Here is a 22041-nt window from a genome sequence, read left to right as displayed (position 1 = left end):
AGAAAGGTTAAATATTCCTAATTTATTTGTCCTCCCTTGTCCTGTGTTGCTGCTTTGATTTGATTATTTGAATAGTGCTGTGATTTGCCAACATGGGAAATGTCTTTGCAAGTGTGATTGTTTCAATTACTTGCACTACACCGCCTTTCAAAAGTTTGGGGATATTTATTTATTTATTTTTGAATGAATGAAATTAATACTTTTATTTAGCAAGGGTATATTAAATTGAACTGGAAAGAATATGTAGAAGCTTGTCCTTCACTCCTAAATTTACAAAAAAAGTTTCTAAAATTAAAAGTAAAATTAGGCCATCACTTTCTTTCACAAGAAGTGGTTGAAGCTGTGGAAATATTTATTTTGGCAAAATATTTCTTTAACATCGTTGTTGGCAAAGGGACGCAAGACCTTTGTGGTGAGAAACAGCTGCTTCCTTGGAAAGTTGTGTGACTGTGTTCAGGACGGAAGGCCTCAGTCTGAGACATTAAGATATGATCTGACATTTACTCAGGAACACGTCATTATGGATTTCTCCAGCAGCTAACAAACACAGGAATTCATTTTAAATCTTGCATGCCCCTTGGAGTAGTAGTTCCACTGTTTACATTTTTTTTTTTAAATTTTAACATTCTTTTTTTCCTGTTAAAACATAAATATCAATACTTTGCTGTGTTTTCAGGAATATGTGATTGTTACAGTCATGCGTCTGGTGTAAAGATTACTTGTTAGTACAGGATTGGGGGGGAAATGGGCAGATTTCAGTTGCAGACATCACTGTGGGAGGGGTAGTGTGTAGTGTCTATGATGAAATACTGGAGTTGAGGTTTTCACTTTTTTTGGGTTGTTAAACATTTTGTGGCGTCATCTGCAGGAAGGAAGTGTGTTCTCTCTCTCCTCTCCCCCTCATGCCTTACAAGGAGTCTCTTCCTTAACCCTTAAATGCATACCTCGGGTCTTTAGCGACCCGGGACATCATTCTCTACCCTCTCCCTCCTTAATTTTTTTAACTTCGACATCAACTTTATTAGTATTCCTCAATATATTCATTATAAACAATATAACATGAAAAAAATAGTAAAATATAAAAGAATGCCTGTTTTCTGATTATTATTTTGTAAAAAGTGTATAGGGTCACTAGAGACCCGAGGTATGTAAATGTGTAAGTATTTTTTCCTGCGCAACTATATTTACATATCTGATGACTCAATATGTGCAATGCATCTTTTTTCCTCAAGGTGGCACTGTTTGATACACAATGATGATGTGATGTTTCACTCATAATTACCGCAGGCATAAAACAAACGAATATCATCAGCAAAAATTGAAGTGGTTTGAATGGCTTTACCAATCCTTTTAAGTTTCAAAAGGAAACAAAATATGCTTTATTTTTTTCTTCTGTAATTGTTCTTAAAATATCAAGAATTTTTTTTGCTATTGCAGCAGTTAGAGGTCCATCCGTGCTGGATATATAGGTCCGGGTCGCTAAAGACCCAAATACGTAATAATGATTGGTGAAACATTTATGCATTTAAGGGTTAAAAGGACTTTCAAAGTGTGATGAACTAAAGTCACAAATACACACATACATACTCATGTAAACAAACACATTCATAGCATGTGCAGTCTGAGGAGTATACAGTTACAGTACATAAAACTTAATGACAGGGAGGAGATACATAGTTTTTTGTGTGTTGATTTAACTTCCTCTATTTTTTGCATTTACTACAGTGCTCATGGTCTCTTGGTTATGGTTTAATGACTTTACCTCTCTCTCTTTCTCTTTCTCTGTTTCCCCATCCGCCCCCTGCAGGCTGAAGCCCGTTTGGCAGCTAAGAGGGCGGCCCGTGCAGAAGCTCGTGAGATCAGAATGAGAGAACTGGAGAGACAACAGAAAGAGGTGAAGAAATACAATCACTGAAGGCTGAAACTTAGGCTGAAATTTAGGCCTTAGCGTTGCTAAATGTGATGTTGGTCTTGATTTTGTATCAACTTTTACGTATTGCTTTTCAAGTCTCATATAATATTCTATAAGCTATAATATACGTCTTTATAGAAATTGCATTTATTTATTCTTTATACATTTATTTATTAATTAGGGGGCTCAGAAAACCTTCTAGCATGACAGTGTTGTTCCAGTACATAGATGTTTTGACATGCCCACCAGTAACATGTGACTTATCCTGTAAGATTGAGATTTGAGGAGGTTTAACTTCCGGAAAAGTCCCATCCCCATGCGCTTACCTGCTTAACTCCATTCTGTGCGTATAGTGGATATGTCCCCTTTCACTGCTATCATAATCACAGCACCTTCTAACAAGAGTCATATGTTAAGAAACTAAAAGCACCACACAAAGTAAACAACCTGCATTACACAATGTGTTGAAACACAGGAGGAGAACCTTCCAATACAGTTCAAGAGTGTGTTGAGCTTGTAGGCCTTTAAAATGGCATTGGCGTTTTTGAAAACGTTGTCGCTGATAATATTTATCCAGTCTTGGCCTTTGTTCACTCAAAATATTTTCAAGGTGTTTTCCTATTGAACTGCCAGCGGAAAAGGCCTTTATTCTCAAAACCGATTCTTTCTTATGGTCTTCTTGTTGACTTGCTCCTGCACAACACTGTCAGCTGATTATGTTCAATTTGTTTAACCTTCATCATGATTGTGGGCTCTGCGCTTTGAAGGACATGTTTTGGCTGGGTAACGGGGATCAGGGTCAGTTAATCACCCCCTGGGTCAAGACCTTCTAAGAGCCCATTTGAACTTAAGCATTTGCTCATGCTCAGAAATATTACAGGTTACATGAGCACTTTGTGGTCTTTACAAAGAAAAACAAACTTAAAAGTATTCAATGTTAAATACAGCTTAAAGAGGTAACCCAAAAAATAACGTTCTGTCTTTTACTCATCCTCCTGTCTAAATCTTTATGACTTTGTATTTTTCAGAACACCGAAGATATTTTGAAAAATTGTTTCAACTGCCAATACAATGGAAGTCAGTGGGGTCCAATGTTTTTAAGACCCCATTTACTTTAAGTGCGTGGACAAAAGAAAAACAAAACCCTGAGACATTTTTCAAATTATCATCTTTCGTGTTCCACTGAAGAAATAAAGAAAAAAAGGTTTATCTATGAAAATAGTATTAACTCATGCCCCACTTTGTAAGTGTACGATAACATGCAATTGATTTAATTTGATTAGGTTGTCTGAGGAATTTGTTCAAATAGCTTAAATAACACTCATGAAAAAAGGCCTGGAAGAAGTCAGTGGGGTCCAATGTTTTTAAGACCCCATTTACTTTAAGTGCGTGGACAAAAGAAAAACAAAACCCTGAGACATTTTTCAAATTATCATCTTTCGTGTTCCACTGAAGAAATAAAGAAAAAAAGGTTTATCTATGAAAATAGTATTAACTCATGCCCCACTTTGTAAGTGTACAATAACATGCAATTGATTTAATTTGATTAGGTTGTCTGAGGAATTTGTTCAAATAGCTTAAATAACACTCATGAAAAAAAGGCCTGGACTTTATGCTCATTTTGTTGTAGTACCCTGCAGCTTTACTGCAGGTTTTGTACTTTTACCCCTAATTCTGGCCCAAGATTACAGGTCATTCTCAACTCCCTGTTAAATTACAGTTACTGTAAGTCTTTACAAACAGACTTTATAGATGTTGAGTTATTCATTTGTTTTGTCAGGCTTTTGGTACTATATCAGTTTGTTGCCTAAACGTTCCCCATAGTAAAGAGAGCTGGATTTAAAGAAATGGCAACATTTGGTTCCAACTCATGGATATGCGTATGGTTAATTCTGGGTAATTAGTGTTAATGCACTGTGACTGCTGATGCTGGTTTGCTACGGCTGACTGCACACAGTAAATAGGACATGAATGGCATGGGTTCAGACGCATGAATTTAAACAAGTTGTAGATTCCTTAAGATATCTAAGGATATTTGATTAAGTGCATATGAATGAAGTTGCTCAGGGTCCTTCGAAGGTAAATGGACAACCAGAAACCCACACTGTGATACCTGAGCTCAGACGCAACAAACTTATGTAATGAAGATAAACACACCCTTTAAGCATACCCAGGTCACACTTGAGAGATTAGCTAGCATTCAGAGTTAAGCCTGGTCTGATCAGGAGGTGTGTGTGAATGTTAAGGGTGTGTGTTATGTGGCTTTAAATCTCCAGTCAAGTCTTTAAAAGTAGATTATGAGCTTTCAGCCGTTCCTGCAGCGGGTTAACAGATTCAGTTTCCACTCAGTTCTCACTATCTGGCTGTGATCATTATGCTGACCGCAAACACAATGACTCAAGTTTGAAGATGCTGTGACATAAAATAGATCTGGAAGAGTTTAATCCAGACTTTGTGGAGGTTTGGATTTTATGGCAGAGTGCGTCTTTGGAATCATAGAAGGTCTCTGTCTCCCTCAGTCCTGAGATAGATGGGGACTCTTTGAGACTATTAGGACGGCCTGCAAGCGATTAGTGTGAAGAGGGGCTAGGGAAGTGATCAGTGGGAGACTCCAGACCCCTCTGCTGAGGAAGGTGAGATTAAGTTTACTAGATGAGCATGGAAAGATACGAAATTACTGACTATGTTACTACTGTGTTAATAAGTAAGTAACAGATTGATTGATGCATTTGATTTTCTGTACTAGTTTAACTAGCATCGGGTGATCTGATCAAGTGTATTTTATTCTGGGTTTATTTGTTGACTATGACCTATCAACTTAATGAAGAGTTCTGAAACTGTTTTGTGCTAGTCAAAAGGTTGAGTGTAGGTTCTATCAAGGGTGTTTATTGGGTTTGTGCCAGATGCAGTTTGCAGTTTCGATTTATTAGAAAAAAGTTTTATTTTGTACCTTTTGAAGAACATGGTAACTTTTCTTCTAAAACCCTAACAATTTCTTAGTTTTTTGGCTAATTCTGTGAGAGTGCAGAAACAAAAGAGCACTGATGTTGTGGGAAAGTCTCTAATTTGATACATAAGGTGTTAAAGGTAATTCAAAGGAAGACGTTTTGTACAGGACTGGATGAATAAACACTCATCAAAACCGGAGCAAATACACATGGGGAAACCAGTTAGGTGAGATTCTGTAGGTTTTCAGTAAGTAAGAGTGAAAGTGTTCACTATTGCACTGTATAGTTTAGACTATATAATAATTAGATTAAATTCTTGATTAAATTATCAAAATATACAACCAACTGTTAAAGAGATGTCTTTTTTCTAGCTAGAAAACTGCTTTTGTGTAGGTTTTATCTATTAACAGGGTTTAGTTATGTCATTAGCAGGAGGTTAGTACATTTATAAGTGTCAAAATATACTGTGGGGACCAAACCATAGTATTTGGATATTTTAAGAATCTTCAGCTTATCTGTTGATGTTATTGTTACTTGTGAAAAAGTAATGAACAAGAACACGTACAAAAGTGTACTAGTGTGAACATAACACTGCTATACTAGTCCAGTGCTGTTCATTGGTTTGATCATTAGTGGACCAAATGAAACCTTAAAGGGGTCATATGATGTTGCTAAAAAGAACATTATTTTGTGTATTTGGTGTAATGAAATGTGTTTATGCGGTTTAAGGTTCAAAAAACATTATTTTCCACATACTGTACATTATTGTTTCTCCTCTATGCCCCGCCTTTCTGAAACGCGTCGATTTTTACAAAGCTCATCGGTCTGAAAAGCGAGGTGTTACCCCATGTTGTCCTGTTACCCCATAGACCAGATCACACGACCCTCTGTGACTCTTGAGTATGTTCTCAGATATCTGAACAGTTGCATGACATAATTCAGATGCTTTATTAGCTCGCATTGTGATTTTTTTAAATTCCTGATTGACAGTTCAGTGTTGGCATTGAATTTTGCTGCTTGTTGATCCACTTGACCTTTATGTGTTCTTTGAGTCAAGTGTGTGAACTGCCATTGTTTTCTCTAGCTGTAAGTTTACCTGTAAGGCCAGGTAACATGACACTGAGCTGACGGATTGCAAAAACTTCTTTCAAATTGCTAAAACAGCTTTCCCTTTTCGCTCCATTATCTTTGAGCACACACTCTTCCACTCGGTTAGCTCTCTTTCATGTCAAATAATCAATGCCCTCTCTTTTTCCCTTTGCTTTCCCCATCTGGTGGCTTTCTTTCCTTTGCTCATCTGATCCTGTTTTGCTGGCCTCCTGTGATGTAGATTTATCAGGTGCAGAAGGTAGGACATCTGATGCTGTAGTTGTACTCTACACAGTCAGGAAAAAGGTACAAAGACTGTCACTGGGGTGGTGCCATTTCAAATGGTTCATCTTTGTACTGTATTTACCACTACAAGGTGCATATTTGTGCCTTAAAGGATACATATTAGTACCTTTTGAAAGGGTACCTATCACCCCAGTGACAACTTATGTACCATTTTTTAAAATACTGTACTTAAATACTGTACTTTAATTCCTTTCCTGCTGTTGCATTCTTGTTACATGAACTTACCTTATTTTTCTCTCCGCGTTTCTGCTGCATTTCTCTTTTTTAGAAATACTATGGACTGGATAACTTGGACAACAAATGGGGGGACATTGAGCAGTGGATGGTACATTCACTGTTTTGAGTTTTTCTAAGCCTGTAGTTTCATCAGCATGTGACTTTTACATGATAGGGATTGCAATACAGGATGTGTTCATGTTCTATTTGTTAATAATTAGCATGTTTGATGTTGGATATCAGGGTTGCATGTCTCAACACTAGGTCAATACCTCTACATGATTTGCATTTTCACAACTTTTCAACAAATAAAATAAAACTTTGTTTATATATGTTTCCTGGCATTGTAGATATTTTAATGTACACTAACATTCAAAAGTTTGGTGTCAATAAGATTTTTTAAATGATTTTGAAAGAAGTCTTATGCTTACCAAGGCTGCATTTATTTGATAAAAATACAGTCAAAACTGTAATATTGTGGAATATTAGAATTGGTCTTTTAAAATGTAGCTTTGTGATAGCAGCCAGTTTTCAGTGTTACATTATCTTTTAGTAAGCATTCTAATATGCTGATTTAGTGCTCAAGAAACATTTCTTATTATTATTATCAATGTTTTTTTGATGAACAAAGTTCAAAAGAACAGTATAGATTTAATAAAATAAATCGTTTGTAACATTATACAGTGGGTACGGAAAGTATTCGGACCCCCTTAAATTTTTCACTCTTTGTTATATTGCAGCCATTTGCTAAAATCATTTAAGTTAATTTTTTTTCCTCATTAATGTACACACAGCACCCCATATTGACAGAAAAACACAGAATTGTTGACATTTTTGCAGATTTATTAAAAAAGAAAAACTGAAATACCACATGGTCCCTTTGCTGTGACACTCATATATTTAACTCAGGTGCCGTCCATTTCTTCTGATCATCCTTGAGATGGTTCTACACCTTCATTTGAGTCCAGCTGTGTTGGATTATACTGATTGGACTTGATTAGGAAAGCCACACACCTCTCTATATAAGACCTTACAGCTCACAGTGCATGTCAGAGCAAACGAGAATCATGAGGTCAAAGGAACTGCCTGAAGAGCTCAGAGACAGAATTGTGGCAAGGCACAGAGCTGGACCTCAGACTGGGCCGAAGGTTTACCTTCCAACAAGACAATGACCCTAAGCACACAGCTAAAATAACGAAGGACTGGCTTCACAACAACTCTGTGACTGTTCTTGAATGGCCCAGCCAGAGCCCTGACTTAAACCCAATTGAGCATCTCTGGAGAGACCTAAAAATGGCTGTCCACCAACATTTACCATCCAACCTGACAGAACTGGAGAGGATCAGCAAGGAGGAATGGCAGAGGATCCCCAAAACCAGGTGTGAAAAACTTGTTGCATCTTTCCAAAAAAGACTCATGGCTGTATTAGATCAAAACGGTGCTTCTACTAAATACTGAGCAAAGGGTCGAATACTTAGGACCATGTGATATTTCAGTTTTTCTTTTTTAATAAATCTGCAAAAATGTCAACAATTCTGTGTTTTTCTGTCAATATGGGGTGCTGTGTGTACATTAATGAGGAAAAAAAATTAACTTAAATGATTTTAGCAAATGGCTGCAATATAACAAAGAGTGAAAAATTTAAGGGGGTCTGAATACTTTCCGTACCCACTGTAAATGTCTTTACTGTCACTTTTGATAAATTTAAAGCATTCCTTCCTGAATAAAAGTAAAAATAAAATCTTACTGACCCCAAGAACGTAAATGTGAATGTATTACATCTTTTCACTTTTTTTTGTCTTGAGTTTTTGGTTTACCTTTTTTTTACATGATTGCTCTTGCATCAGTTATTACTGATTTGCATAAACTGCTCAGCCTTTCTTGCTGAGTCTTGTGTGCCTCTTTTGCCATCTTGCTTATTCTCTTCTCTTCTCTTCTCTTCTCTTCTCTTCTCTTCTCTTCTCTTCTCTTCTCTTCTCTTCTCTTCTCTTCTCTTCTCTTCTCTTCTCTTCTCTTCTCTTCTCTTCTCTTCTCTTCTCTTCTCTTCTCAGGAGGACAGTGAGCAATATACACGTGTCTCACGGAGACATGCTTCGGTTTGTACCTTTGTCTTTTAACTGTCTGTCCTCCTAAACCACTTCCACAAACACTTCTCATGCAAAACATTTCACAACAAGTTTGTCCTTCATAAAAAAAAATACACTTGGATTTTATTCCAAAAGCAATTACTTTTAAGTCAGACTTATTTTGGGGCTCACTGTACATACTGATTTGCTGTTTATTTACACAGTGGTGAGTTTTATGTCTTTAAACTCTTGCTAACTGTGTACTCCATCTAATTTTACCTTTTTTTTTGTCCATCAAGGTGTCAGATGATGAAGAACGGATGTCAGTGGGGAGCAGGAGCAACATACGGGTCAGTATCAGTGTAACTATAGTTCCTTATAAACTGTATAAACCAGGGGTGTCAAACTCAATTCCTGGAGGGCCACAGCCTTATTAAACACACCTGATCCAGCTAATCACGTCCTTCAGGCTTATTTGGAAAAATACATGGTTTGTGTGTTGGAGCAGGGTTGGAACTAAACTCTGCAGGGCTGCGGCCCTCCAGGAACTGAGTTCGACACCTCTGGTATAAACCTTCTGTGCTGTCGGTCAGAGTGTTTGTTGTTGGTGTATATGAGTGTGTGCTCGCTGTGTGTTGTCTAAGGTTATAAAACAGTCCAAAATGTTCTTCATGCTGATGGTGGTTTTGTTTGTCTGGGCAGTTGGATTTGGATGCGGCGGGTGCTTACGGCGTGGTAAGAATCTCAGGGTGGGAAATGTTTCTTCGGGCATGGATGTTATATCATTACTTTCAGGTTCCTGTGAATGAGCACATAATTGAGTTCACAAGACGGTTTTGTTTTTGCACTGTGGTGTGTTTCAACTAAGTATAGCTAATACCTGATGCTACATTTGTGATGTTTTGAAGTGTTTCATCAACATTACAAATGAAGGGGGTGTGGTTTGTCTCCTGGATTTGATCAAATATGACCATATGACCATAACATTTCTGTTATGTCTCTGAAGTGTCTGAATCTTCACCTGCATGTTCACAACCATGAAGTATTGAGCAGTTAATTCTGCAGATTTAATATTACTTCCATTTCCCACCATCCTGTCCAGCTTCCCCAGGCCTCCTCCTATCACTCACATAAGAAGTCCAAGAAAAAGAAGAAACATTCTTCCAAAACCGTACGTTCGCAGCACTTATGCACGTCACATGTATGTTCTGTAACAAGAAGATGTAATATCAATCATGACTTCTAGTCTATCCCACAGAGCAATGGCTATGACGATGATCTCAGCACATTGTCTAATCGGGTTAGTGGCAAACCGTGTGATGATGGTGTTTGAGTATTAACTAGTGTGTTGGTTCACCTATTATGACATCCAGGAGTCTGTGGTGTTAATTCATGATGCAGTAGTGTGACTAACTCTGGTGTGATGTGGTACAAATCAGTGTGAAGATTGTAAACTGGACTCTGTGTATTTGTGCGCAGAGCTCCAGACTCAGTGATGAGAGCAAAATGTCTCGCTCCTCTAAACTTGATCGGCAGTCGGTGGGTCTCAATACGGCATCTCTTTGTGTGATTAACATGAAAATATATCTAACATGAGTGGCGTGAATCTTTGAAAAAGCATGATGGATTTGTTAAAAATAACATAGTGGTTGGACAAATTTATTTATTTTTTTTACAATGATAAGCACTGGCCAGAAAGTGTAGGCACTCGGCACCAACACCAGGACTTTAATTTTATATTTATTTATTGATATTACAGAATCAAGAAGTTGCTATCTATAGTATAAATGTATTTTACAATTTCAATTTTTTATATTAATTAATTTTTATATTCAAGTTATTTATTTTAATTCAGTAAATGTTATGTAAAATATCATTTTTTGCAGCATCGTATCACTACAATGATACAATGATGACAAATGATGTTATCTAACAATAACAGCAACAGCCTCTTTTTTTATCTATATTGGTTGACCACTTTTAGCTGATTTGCTGGTATTCCAACCTGTTCAGACTAATCTGGTTTGCTTGGTTTTAGAGAGGTTTTAAACAATCAAGCTGAGAAACCAGCATGCCTTGGCCAGTCCGGCAGACCAGCTAGACCAAATAAAATAACCTGAAGAGTTTGGGATTTGGGTAGTTACTTGTAAAATAGTAGATGACGTACAATTATTGATTAATTAATACAGGTGTGTTTCTATGCAACAGTTTTATGCATGTGAATTGTAGCAAAATTAATGGCTTTTCACACAAACATTTTTGCCCTATAGGTAGTGTTAACATCTTTTTATCTCCAAATTACACTGCCAAATATGTGAACTGTGCAGTCTCAACCCTGGGTGATGTATAAACAGTGTGCAGCATGAAATAAGATAATTATTGCAAATATGTTACAAAAAATTATCCTGGGTGAACATTTTCAAGTGTGAAAAAGCCCATTTAGTACCATTCCTGACCTCAGCTGGCATGATGCCCCTGCATTGCACATTTTAGCATGGTAAAACATTTTTCTCCCTCCATCACTCTGTACATCTCTCACGCTTCTGTCTTCATCAGTTTGTCATTCAATCATCTACATTATTTCCCATCATTTTAGAAAGCCTTCTATTCATCTGAACTGTACAGCAGCAGTAGTTATTCCTCTAAACTTCAAGCCCTTTCCTACAATGGCTACCAGGTCTGTCATCTTCATCCGCTCCTTCCATGCTGCTGAGTATATCCACTGTTTAAATCCCCTCTTTCTGTTTTCTTGTATCATTTTCCCCTGTCATGTCCACATTTTTTGTAGTTATTCTCCACTTTCTCTCTGTATTTGATTTGAAATCTTGAAAAATTCATCTCTTCTGTCTGTTTAGTTGTCTTTAGGGTTTGTGCGGATTAATTGTTTTCCCAACCAGACTTCCCAAAAACCTATTATAGTTATTTTAATGACTACAATGCTTCTTTCCTGGTAGATATTGAAAAATATCAACATTTTTTGTACTGTTTTAACCAATATTTTGTGATCTGTGTGATCTTGTGATCTTGCTCTAACTTCCACTTTATTAGCTCATCAGTCAGTTGACATTTTAAAAGGGGTTTTATCCTATGAATAGCAATCTCAGCATATTAAACTGGGATAAAAATGAATAAAAATATTGAAAAATTACACACTTCACCTTTAATAACTAGTTACAGACCTTTTCCCCACCAACCTGACAGAAATCAAATGACGTGAGTCACGTGGTCATCTGAATGTGATGAAAGACTATTGATACACTGTGCATAAAAAAGGAGAACTGAGACTGTGGAGAGAGTTTGCATGCTCACTTGCACAGAGTGGTTATGGGTAAGACCTCAAGGCGTGAGAAGGTGATAAAAATGTTGTTTCTCTGCTGTGTGTTTATATCTGTCCGTCATCAGGGCTCTGTATATGAGGACAGTCTCTACAGTGGCTCTCGACGCTCCAGTGCTCGTGCTGTAAGAATGATAGAGCTAAACTGTAAATGTGCATGAAAATTGTACCCTATTAACCTGTGGATTCAGTTCCCTAACCAACAAGTGTGAATTTTTTTAAATTTGTAATATTCTCTCTCTTCATAATAATTAATGCTATAATGCCACTCAGAGCATTCTCAAAATATTACTTGTGTTTGTTTTAACACATTAAACACATGGGACTGAATGTGATTTAGAAGCTAATGCAGGTCAAAAATGCTTTGAAATGCTTTTAAAAAGGCTTTGTTAATTCCATAAAGCTAAGAGTGCTTTATATTTGGGTAGCTGACAATCTTAACATCGTCACATGACATTATCTTTTGATAAACAACAAGATTTTTGGTTAAAATTGACATGAATGTTTAAAGGAAAGTGTGTATTTTAGGTGTTTTTACATATATTTTAGCAATCATCATAAACTATATATGTAAACTATTATATTTCACTAGTTGGTTTAATTGATTTGCCGTACCACAGAACCATTTAAAAAGTACAAATATTGCATGTTGTCTCTCAAATTAATAACTGCATGTATAATCTTAAGAAATGAACAAAATGCAGGTTAAAAGGATTTTAGATGCAGTATGTCACAAATTTAAATATCAAGTATTTCATGTCAAGCTTGTTCTCTAACAAAGAATGTGTAAGACATTGACAGGCATGTATGTTGTCAAAGTGGGTAGTTTTCTACCAGCTTGTTTTCGGTTTGTAAATTTGTACTGCTTGTAGATTTGGAATATATATATATATATATATTTTTATTTATTTATTTATTTATTTTTTTTTGTGGAGACTCTTACAGATGTGCGGTGACTGTATCAGGCCTGAAATGTCTGACAATCTCGAATCCATTTTGTGTATATTGTCTCTCTTGCTCATTCTCTGATTCTTCACATTCTCATAGTGTGTGTGTGTGTGTGTGTGTGTTCCTCTAGTCCTCTGAATACAGTGGTTTCCTGGGCTCCAGCTCTAAGACTTCGTCCAGAGCAAATTCTGCGTGTGGAAGTCCAGTGGTGAGCAACTTCACGGTCACTGATGCCCAAGATGATCATGGACTATCACAATTATATTTCATAAGTTGCTTTCTCAGTGACAGATTCAGTTACAGCTGCAAGCGTCCAGTTCATTGGGGCTTTTGCTTTTAATGTCTCATAAATCCTGTATTGTGTGAAATTGATTGTTGTTTCTAGCTAAATCAGTGGATGAATATGCTTTTAGTCTCCGAGTTAAAGTGTTTAATTGCTTGATGTTTACCTTGTTAAGTAGGATTGGGTTACTTTAACAGTGTAAGAAAGGACATCTGAGGTGATGTGTGTGTTTGTGTGCATTCTTTCTTTGGGCGCATGCAAAAAGCCAACTTTTAAACTTGGACAGTTGAGACTTCACAAATAGCTGAAATACCTCTTGCATTGATGTTAATTGCTGCCATCTGCTGGTTTCCAGGAGGACTGCAGCAGCTCAGTGGCTAGTTTTATGCGCAGCTCAGCTAGTATCAGTGGCCTCTCTAGAGACCTTGACCGTGTGGTCATTCCTGACCTGCCAAACATTAACAGGAGGCTGGTATGAGAGTGAAATCTTCGGGTTCATGTGATTTGTGGTGGTTGATGCCCTGGTTTAAATGTGTGTGTGTTACAAACAGTGGCATGTTGAATTGAGGTGATGGTCTGCATGTGAGATGGTCAGTGGTCAGAAAAGTGGTTATGTGCAGAAAACCACAGAAGTCTGATGCTTGTCATGATGCTTGATAGAAATTTCCAATTGTTAATATTATAATTCAAGGTTATTTTAAAAAGACCTATTCGCAGCACTCTGTTACTTACATAATTGCTTGATGGTTGCATATTGATTATTGATCAAATACTATCATTGTGGTTTGAATCTTTTCAGCTTGACTTGGACTGATTTTCTTCCTGTAATGGGAATATCTTTTTTACTAACTTTTTTGTGTTAACAGCATGTCTTCAAGGAACAGCATGAATCAGAATGAATGAATAAGAGACTCGATGGCTTGACTCGATTTTTGCAAGACTACAAACTCTATTGACTGTGTATCATCTTTTTTATTTACAGGCTGATGACAGGTTAGAGCGAGACCACTTGGAAAAGGTTTGTGATTTTTTTGCCAATTTGTTTATCTTTTTAACCATTTAAGCCTATATTCTCATCATAAACTCTATAACCAAGGGATGTGACCTATGACTTGCTGTATTTTTAGGGATCCTCACGAGCATCAACTATTTCTGGCGCCACTCTTACCTCTCTGGGTGGGACGTCCTCACGGAGAGGAAGTGGAGATACATCCATCTCTGCTGACACAGAAGCATCCATAAGGGAAATCAAGGTGTGTGTCCTGATCTCTTTGTCTTGTGCCAGTTTAAATTTAAGCAGCAGGTTTATAGAACCACATGATATCATCCCATGATTTCATGGTATGCTTTTGCTGTTTACATATTGGAATCCAAGTTAATAGCACTCTAGCATAGCATATTTTATAAATACATTTATTTATAATATAATTTAGTCTGATAAGAACTCATTGCTCATTTTCATCACTCATCTTGCTCACAGAACACAATTTCCACTTTCTTTATGTTGCTCAGTCGTATTCCTAGTGATCTGCCTTCCAACAAAGTCTCAGCTCCAATCAAACACACCTGAACAATATAACTAAGATGTCTGTGTGTTGAACTCTTCAGGAGCAGGACTGACCACCTTCTACGATCTGCTTCACTGTTATTTTCTACAGCTTTGTACTTGTTTTTTTGCACAGTAATTCATTTGAAAGTCTGGTGTTCTTTACCCTTCCGTTGCTCTTCCTCCACTACATCCTTTATCCTTCCTCTTCATCCTCACTCTTCATGCTTTTCATTCAGGAGATCCATGAGCTTAAGGATCAGATTCAAGATGTGGAGGCAAAGCACATGCAGAACCTCAAAGAGCTCAAGGTACATGGCTGGTAAAGGCAGTGCCAGTCAAAAGCCCAGCGAGAACCTGCTTTGTTTGATTTATCTATGATAGTGCTGGCAAAGGAACAACAAATTTTGTGCTTTTTAACCAGCGAGTGGCTGATCAGAAACATGAGATGATGTGATATTGGGATCTTGCATGTTTATATGTCTATGCCACTGAAGTCTATAGCCTAATTTTCTCTGCCTTGCTTCCATCTTTGACTTTATCTTATTCTCCAAAACATATTGTTACACATCCCTCTTCATGATTTAGTTTGATTCGTTTTTAATTTTAAGGAGAAATTTAATGCATGCACAGACAGATGGGTGTTTGTGAGTGTTTGCTGGTTTTCATTGTGGTGTCTTGACTTCTTAAAGGATTCCCTTTTGGAAGTGGAGGAAAAGTACCGTAAGGCCATGGTCTCCAATGCACAGCTGGACAATGAGAAGACCAATATGATGTATGAAGTGGACACTTTGAAAGACTCTTTAATGGAACTGGAGGAGATGCTCTTTGAAACACGCCGTGAGCTTGAGGAAAAGTGTAAGGTCTGTACAGTCAGGTGTGCATTATAAGAAGCTGCAGTAATGCTTTGTTGTAATATGTTGTCGAGCCACAAATAATAGATTGTTACAATAGTAAGAGCTTTTAATTGGAAATTTTCTTCATTCATTTTATTTTTTATTATTTGTAATCTTTTTGTCATGTTATGATTGAAATAGAATGGTGTACAAATATTCAATTTAAAGGGTAAAAAACCACTAAAGGCAGTTTTATATTTTAGGACCTTGAACGAGAGAAGCATGCTCATAGCATACTGCAGTTTCAGTTCAGTGAACTGAAGGAGACGTTGAAACAGAGTGAAGAACTGCTCACTGTGAGTATTGTAGTATTTATGTCTGTGCTAAAACCTTTGTCTTTTTCAAATGCTTGGCTTATCTGCCCATCTGCTTTAACAGCTTTTCTCCTTCCTTCATCTTTGGTCTTCTTCCATGCACAATACCTCTCTATAGGAGATCCGTCAATTACGGCTCAAGCAAGACGGCTATGTTAGGGAGATTTCTGACCTCCAGGAAACTACTGAGTGGAAGAATAAAAAAATTGGGGTATGATCCCTCAGTTTCCAACTCCTGTAAAAAAAAACTGTATTTGTCATTACCTTCACTGTAAGAGAATTATAATTTTATCTTTCAAACATATAATTGTAGATTAGCTAGATTCCACATCTGTTTCCTGCTACAACCTGTCTGTCATTGCCAAACTATTAATGTTGTCTGCAGCACTGATGTTTTATTGCTTTCCCCTTCTTTTTCTCCTCTTCGCCGCATCTTTGCCAAATCCCTTCTGGTGCTGTTCAGGCATTAGAGAGGCAGAAGGAATTTTCTGATGCCATTCGAAATGAGCGGGATGAGCTTAGAGATGAGGTTGTTCAGCTCAAAGATATTTTGAAGGTATTGATATGTGTGGTGAAACTAGGGCTCACTCTTTTCTCATAAAATGTTCCTAACGAAAAAGCTTTATATTAATTTTTAGTAATGTACAGATGCTAAGACCTTGACTATAATGTAAATCGAGACTGATTCATTAACACTCAATCTCTGACTGAATGAACAGAATCATAATCATATTATCTACAAATACATGTTTAAAAATAAGAAATCTAGGTCCAGTGCGTCTAAATTTAACCTGAATTTGTTTTTATAATAAGTATACTAATATTAAACTGTTTTGCTGTCCAGAAACATGGCATTGTCCTTGGACCCGACTTAGCCACCAATGGAGAAACAGAGGAAGAAGCCGGAAAGGCTGATCAGAATTCTCAAACTGCATCAGCTGAAATCCGAGAGGGGAGTAGTGTACTAGGTAAGCTGCTTTTCTTAGCTTCATTCATTGCATGCTAACATCTTTTAGCTTTGACACTTTGCATTTTCAGCTTGTACAGCTCAAGCCAAGTCTAACCAAACTGCCTGCTACAAATGCACCGTCACATTAACATCTCTCACCCTTTCCTGCTTCCCTGTATCCACTTTGCATTTACAGCTAGAATGAAAGTTAACACTACAGAGTCATGTCTCTTTCTTGAGTCCATATTCCAATACTCTGCTGAATGAGTGTTTATAAATTTGCTGAAAAAATGTCAACATCCTTGATTTTAAAATCAAAATCAAGAGAAGGAATTGCAGAGTAGTTTGTTCAGTTCTTGACTTTACTTTGGGGTTTTCTTCTTCGGGACATCCTTCAAGACTTTTGATTTGTATGGGTTTAAGAGCTTTGCCATGGAGTCTTTTTTCGCTCCTTTCCCTCTTTCTTTTTCTTGTTGCTCTAAACATTTGCCAAATATTCAATGGCTTCTACAGATTTTAACTACTGACACCTCAATCATCTCCCAGGCATTCATCAGTTGAAGGTGTGTAAAGACCAGCAACAAAAAGATCTGGATGATGGGGTGCCAGGGAATCAGCAGTTTTCACATGCCCCGTTCAGTTCTACAAACACACCTTTAGAAGCAAATGAGAATGGAGACCTTGGGGACCAAATGAATCGGGGTGTAGAGCAGCTTGAGAATAGACCTGAAGAACCTCCAAGTTCTGTTGGTGATGATGAACTCACTGCAACAAGACCCAAGGAGGAGATCAAATCTGAGGCGCATATACCAGAAGATTCAAGAGGCAATACAGTGGAAGTAGAGTGCATTGTTCACAAGGATGGACATTTGGAGACAGATCAACAAGAGAGTGAATGTGTCAAACCTAGTCAGGTGATCAAAGAAGAAACTCCTTTAGAGTCTGTCTCTGGTTCTGTCCATGATGAACCTGATCAACCTGGTGAAGCAGTGCTTGATGATAAACTCAAAGAGGAGCCTGTAGAATCATCTCAAACAGAGAAGCTTGCCAAAACCCAAGGTGCCAGTGCTTCAAATAAAAAGAAGAAAAAGAAGAAGAAAAACAAGCAGAAGCAGAAACAGAGTGACAAGCAAGAGAATGATATGAAGATAGATGACAAGACTGAAACAGTTTGTAGTGAAGACAATCCAAACCAAAAAACGGCAGGTGATCTAGAAGGAAACCATCAGGAGCCCTTAGGGAATGATACATCCGAAACAACGATGAATACAGATGTCCCACATGATGCTAAAAGAACCAGTGAATTGGATGGTATCAAAACAACAAGCACAAATATAAATGCCGATGATGTTCAAGATAAAATTATGTTAGTTACAGATGAAGCTGATTTTGCAGGAATTTCTAAAACAATCTCAAATTTTGATTGCCCTGAATCTAGCAATGGCATCCTTTCAGATGATCTGTCCAGCAATGTTATCTCTAACCCCGCAAACATTATTGATGAACACATTGAGAAATCAACAAATCCTGACTCTGAAGCTGTAGTCTTTAGCTGTGAGCTTGTATCTTCAGAAACGGAGACTTCACTGCCTCATGAACCTTCTGCTCAGTCCATGGATGCTGTTGAAGGGGGTGTTGAGTCCACCAGCTGCTCTGAGAACATTGAGAAATCTTCATCGGTAGACATGAAGGAAGTGAAGAGCCATCTGAACTGTGAAGTGGAAGAACAGGAAGAAAATGTCCAGAACATTGATCTAGATGGGACCACTAACCCTGAAGATCAAGATGACTCTGCTCATCCTTCTTTCTCTGTAATGGAGAAGGTGGAAAATGAAGCTGAAAGGGTAATAAAGGAACAACCTATTGATCAGCCAATGGAAAACCAACTTCAAGACGGTACTGGAGCAGAATTGGACCAGGAAGAGGTTGAGAGACAAGATGAATTGGATAAAGAAAACCTTAAAGCGCCTACTGAAAAAGTGTCTGATACTCAAGACAGTATTGGAGCAGAATTAAACCAGGAAGAGGTTGAGAGACAAGATGATCTGGATAAAGAAAACCTTAACATGCCTCCTGAAAAAGTGTCTTATACTCGAGACAGTGTTGGAGCAGAATTGGACCAGGAAGAGGTTGAGAGACGAGATGAACTGGATAAAGAAAACCTTAACGTGCCTACTGAAAACGTGTCTGATGGAAGCCATGTTGATCACACTCCTTTAATTGAAACACAGGTTCAGGTTGTGCATGATGATCACCCGTCTCCCAATGAAGCAATTAAGGAATCAGTTGGAGAGTCAGATTCTTCTGAACAAGAACCCAAGGTAGAAAAAGATGAGGAGGAAAGATCAATCCAAAATCAGCTTGAAGTACAACTGCCTGAAGATGGAGAAGACCTTCTGGTAAAGTCAGATGTGGCTGCTCAAGAGCTCAAGGAAGAAGACGAGGAAGAGGAAGATGAAGGAGAATCATTTGATTTTGATGAAATGGATCTTGAAGCATCATCAGATGCCCCTCTAAAAAACTTTCTAGATCAGCCAAAAGAGGAAGAGACTCTTTTCAAAGATGATGTCCAAGAAGCAAGCCAGGAAAACCAAAGCAATGTCACTGATGAGGACCAAATTCAAAAAGAACATCTAGAACTTGCAGATCAGGAATCAAAGCCAAAGGAGCAGAAAGATGATGGACAAGACACAGAAAACCCACAAACAACAACAGTTATAGAAGGATGTTTAACAGAGGACAGCCAAATCAGCAGTAAAGTCAAACCTAATGATCAGCAGCATGATACTTCTGGAAATAAAGAAGATGCATTTGAGGAGCATCAGCAGGCATCAGAAAACGTGACGCTCAGTGAAGGAGTTAATCTGATCTCAGAGATGGAGAAAAGAAATGTAGGCCAAGAGATCAATAGTTCCATTCAACACGAAAACAAGGTGTCAAGTATTTCAGGAGATCAGGAAGTTGAGAAGGAAACCACAGAAAGAAACAAGGAAGATGAAAGAAAAGAATCTAAAAAAAGTGGAAAAGGGAAAGGGAAGGGCAAGGGGAAAGAAGAATGTAAAATGTCTTAATAGACAAGGACATTGCCGAGTCTCCCGAGTTCTCAACATCTTCAGTTGAAAAAGTAATTTGCACTCATGTAGGTCCTAATGAAATTAATTTGGGACCATTACTTCAGAGAACCCTAAAATAACCAAAGTTATCTTACAGTCAATCCCAATTATCAGTCACTGCATCTTTTTCAGCAAACATATTTTACACGTTTTACACCTGATTAACAATACAGAAAGAACACTTGAAATTAGTTCAAACAGTATTTAAAATCCCAAAACCAATTACACATTAAATGCTATCAGTAATGGGTATAAAGTGTCATATTTATTATGAAATTTTACATGAGCATGAATAAAATGTTTCTCATACTATATGAATAATACAAATGATCAGCTTTCTGTCTGTGCTGCAGTCATGTTTAGCAGCTTCTTAATTACAATGTTTTCGGTAACAAAGGACCTGTAATGTATTTTGTTTAAATGGGTGTCATGTTGTTTAAAATTGTGGTAAATAAAAAATGTTATTGTGTGCCAACCTTATTAAACATTCCTCTAAAAATTTGACTGGAGCTTTGAAGTTACGTTTTGTTTTTACAATTTATTTGTTGGGAGATACGATTGGGAGAAAAAAAAATGAAATATTTTATTCTGTTTGGTGAAGATGGTATTGACACATAGTGTTTGTTAAGTGAACCATGTATTTTAAAATAAAACTTAAGCAATTAAAAATATATGTTTTACACTATTGTTTATTGATTGTGTAAGTTTTTTTTGTATAATGATAGAGGACATTTAATTAAACTGCTTCAGATAAGATTGACTTATTTTTAAGTCATGAAAGTTTTATTTTTTAGGACATGAATTATAGTATGTCACATTCATTGCATCACAAACCTCAAGTAAGCTCACATGAAAAACACTGTCATGTAATAGATGTACAGATTGAGCGAATGCTGAGATTTTGACTAGATGAGGCTGAAGCCTCAGAGGTCACTGAAGTTTCTGCATGTTGTCCATCCTCATCCTTCACATCCCAGCATAGGATAGCCTCACTTTTTGCATGCCCTGACTCCTCCCCCTCCATGCCTTTGGCTCCTCCCACCCCTGGTATGTGAAATCTTTCCTGTCTAACCTTGGAATTTGTTTTAACATGAGAATGTAATATTTTATTATTGCAAAAGACATTTTTTAGATGTTTAACTGTTGTTGTTAAAATGTATGAATGTCCCAAAAGTGGTTATTTTATTGAAGTGGATATACAGTTGTTTTTCCAAAAAAAAAAACCTGCAAGAAAAAAAATGTTGGTTGTTGTCTAATGGGTCTATCTGTTGAACTTGCTTTTCAGAAATTCGCTTGCGAAAACTGGTTGATGAGAGGGAAAACTTAATAGAGCAGGTGCGCTGCTGGCAGTTACAGTGCTTTACATTGACTTTCTCCTCATTGTGTGCCATGTACAAGCATGATTTTCTGTTTTTTTCTATTCAGGTTAAGAGATTGAAAGGGCAGCTTGAGCAGAAGAAACAGAAGAATGGTATGGAGGATTCGTCCAGCCCAGAGGGAGATGTGCTGGAGAACGGTGCTGACTCCAACATCATGGATATACAGAGTAAGAAACTGCTTGCACTCGGTCAGCTTCAGGGCAAAGGTTTTAGAAACTGTCTTCAGCTCACAATGTTCATTACATTATTAGCAATCATTTTTAACAGATCTGGGGCCTGTATTCACAAAACATCTTAAGGCTAAAAGTAGCTCATAACTTGCCGATTTTGGAGAAAATCTTAAAAATAATGGGCGTGTCAATCCTAAATGTAGGACTCCTAAATTTTTGCTATAAGAGTATTTCACAAAGCGTTTTAGCGCTGAAACTAGCTCCTAAATCTGTGAAATGTTAGAAATAGTGAAGAGGACTCCTAAGTCACTAAGCCCAAATCGCAAACTATCCTCTCTGCTGAGAAAACAATACAAACCATCATAGAAATGCTAATGGTTTCCACTACAAATACCATTACAAACATAACAAACCATCAGCTTTTAACCATTAAAACCATTTAAAAAATGGTTTCCTGTGGTGTGTTTTGAGACATTTTCCATTAGGATTTAGTGGTTTTAACAAGCCACCAATAGAAGGTGGAAGCCATGATTATTCTACTCTGTTAATTAAAAGGCTGTTTATATGCATAT

General features: G+C 37.3%; 2 protein-coding genes across 21 annotated transcripts in view; both read left to right on the top strand.

Annotated features, from left to right (window-relative positions):
- LOC107739944 (leucine-rich repeat flightless-interacting protein 1-like) overlaps window positions 1–20479 on the top strand; it is a 33345-nt gene extending 12866 nt beyond the window's left edge. For 2 of the 20 annotated variants that reach the window (XM_016552195.1, XM_016552194.1), the window contains exons 2-21: window positions 1808–1894; window positions 6191–6208; window positions 6524–6580; window positions 8523–8567; window positions 8837–8887; window positions 9240–9272; window positions 9640–9708; window positions 9796–9837; window positions 10017–10076; window positions 11940–11996; window positions 12950–13027; window positions 14085–14120; window positions 14230–14355; window positions 14888–14959; window positions 15341–15511; window positions 15748–15840; window positions 15977–16069; window positions 16322–16414; window positions 16703–16826; window positions 17354–20479. In XM_016552195.1, coding sequence (XP_016407681.1) covers window positions 1808–1894; window positions 6191–6208; window positions 6524–6580; window positions 8523–8567; window positions 8837–8887; window positions 9240–9272; window positions 9640–9708; window positions 9796–9837; window positions 10017–10076; window positions 11940–11996; window positions 12950–13027; window positions 14085–14120; window positions 14230–14355; window positions 14888–14959; window positions 15341–15511; window positions 15748–15840; window positions 15977–16069; window positions 16322–16414; window positions 16703–16826; window positions 17354–19878 — 3930 coding nt within the window. In that variant the 3' untranslated portion in view covers window positions 19879–20479. Of the gene's footprint in view, window positions 1–1807; window positions 1895–4455; window positions 4546–6190; window positions 6209–6523; window positions 6581–8522; window positions 8568–8836; window positions 8888–9239; window positions 9273–9639; window positions 9709–9795; window positions 9838–10016; window positions 10077–11939; window positions 11997–12949; window positions 13028–14084; window positions 14121–14229; window positions 14356–14887; window positions 14960–15340; window positions 15512–15747; window positions 15841–15976; window positions 16070–16321; window positions 16415–16702; window positions 16827–17353 lie in introns of those variants that run through there. The other 18 variants (XM_016552196.1, XM_016552199.1, XM_016552197.1 and 15 more) reach the window with 18 other exon arrangements.
- A 194-nt stretch (window positions 20480–20673) lies between these two features.
- The window catches only part of LOC107739946 (leucine-rich repeat flightless-interacting protein 2-like), an 8522-nt gene continuing 7154 nt past the window's right edge, over window positions 20674–22041 (top strand). Inside the window, exons 1-3 of the mRNA XM_016552215.1 lie at window positions 20674–20967; window positions 21206–21255; window positions 21346–21487. Coding sequence (XP_016407701.1) covers window positions 20943–20967; window positions 21206–21255; window positions 21346–21487 — 217 coding nt within the window. The 5' untranslated portion in view covers window positions 20674–20942. The remainder of the gene's footprint in view (window positions 20968–21205; window positions 21256–21345; window positions 21488–22041) is intronic.

Source organism: Sinocyclocheilus rhinocerous, unplaced genomic scaffold, assembly GCF_001515625.1.
Source record: "Sinocyclocheilus rhinocerous isolate Xijiao unplaced genomic scaffold, SAMN03320098_v1.1 scaffold4028, whole genome shotgun sequence".
Taxonomy (NCBI): Eukaryota; Metazoa; Chordata; class Actinopteri; order Cypriniformes; family Cyprinidae; genus Sinocyclocheilus; species Sinocyclocheilus rhinocerous.
Note: the sequence above shows the minus strand (reverse complement) of the source record. Positions and strands in the feature narration are given on the sequence as shown.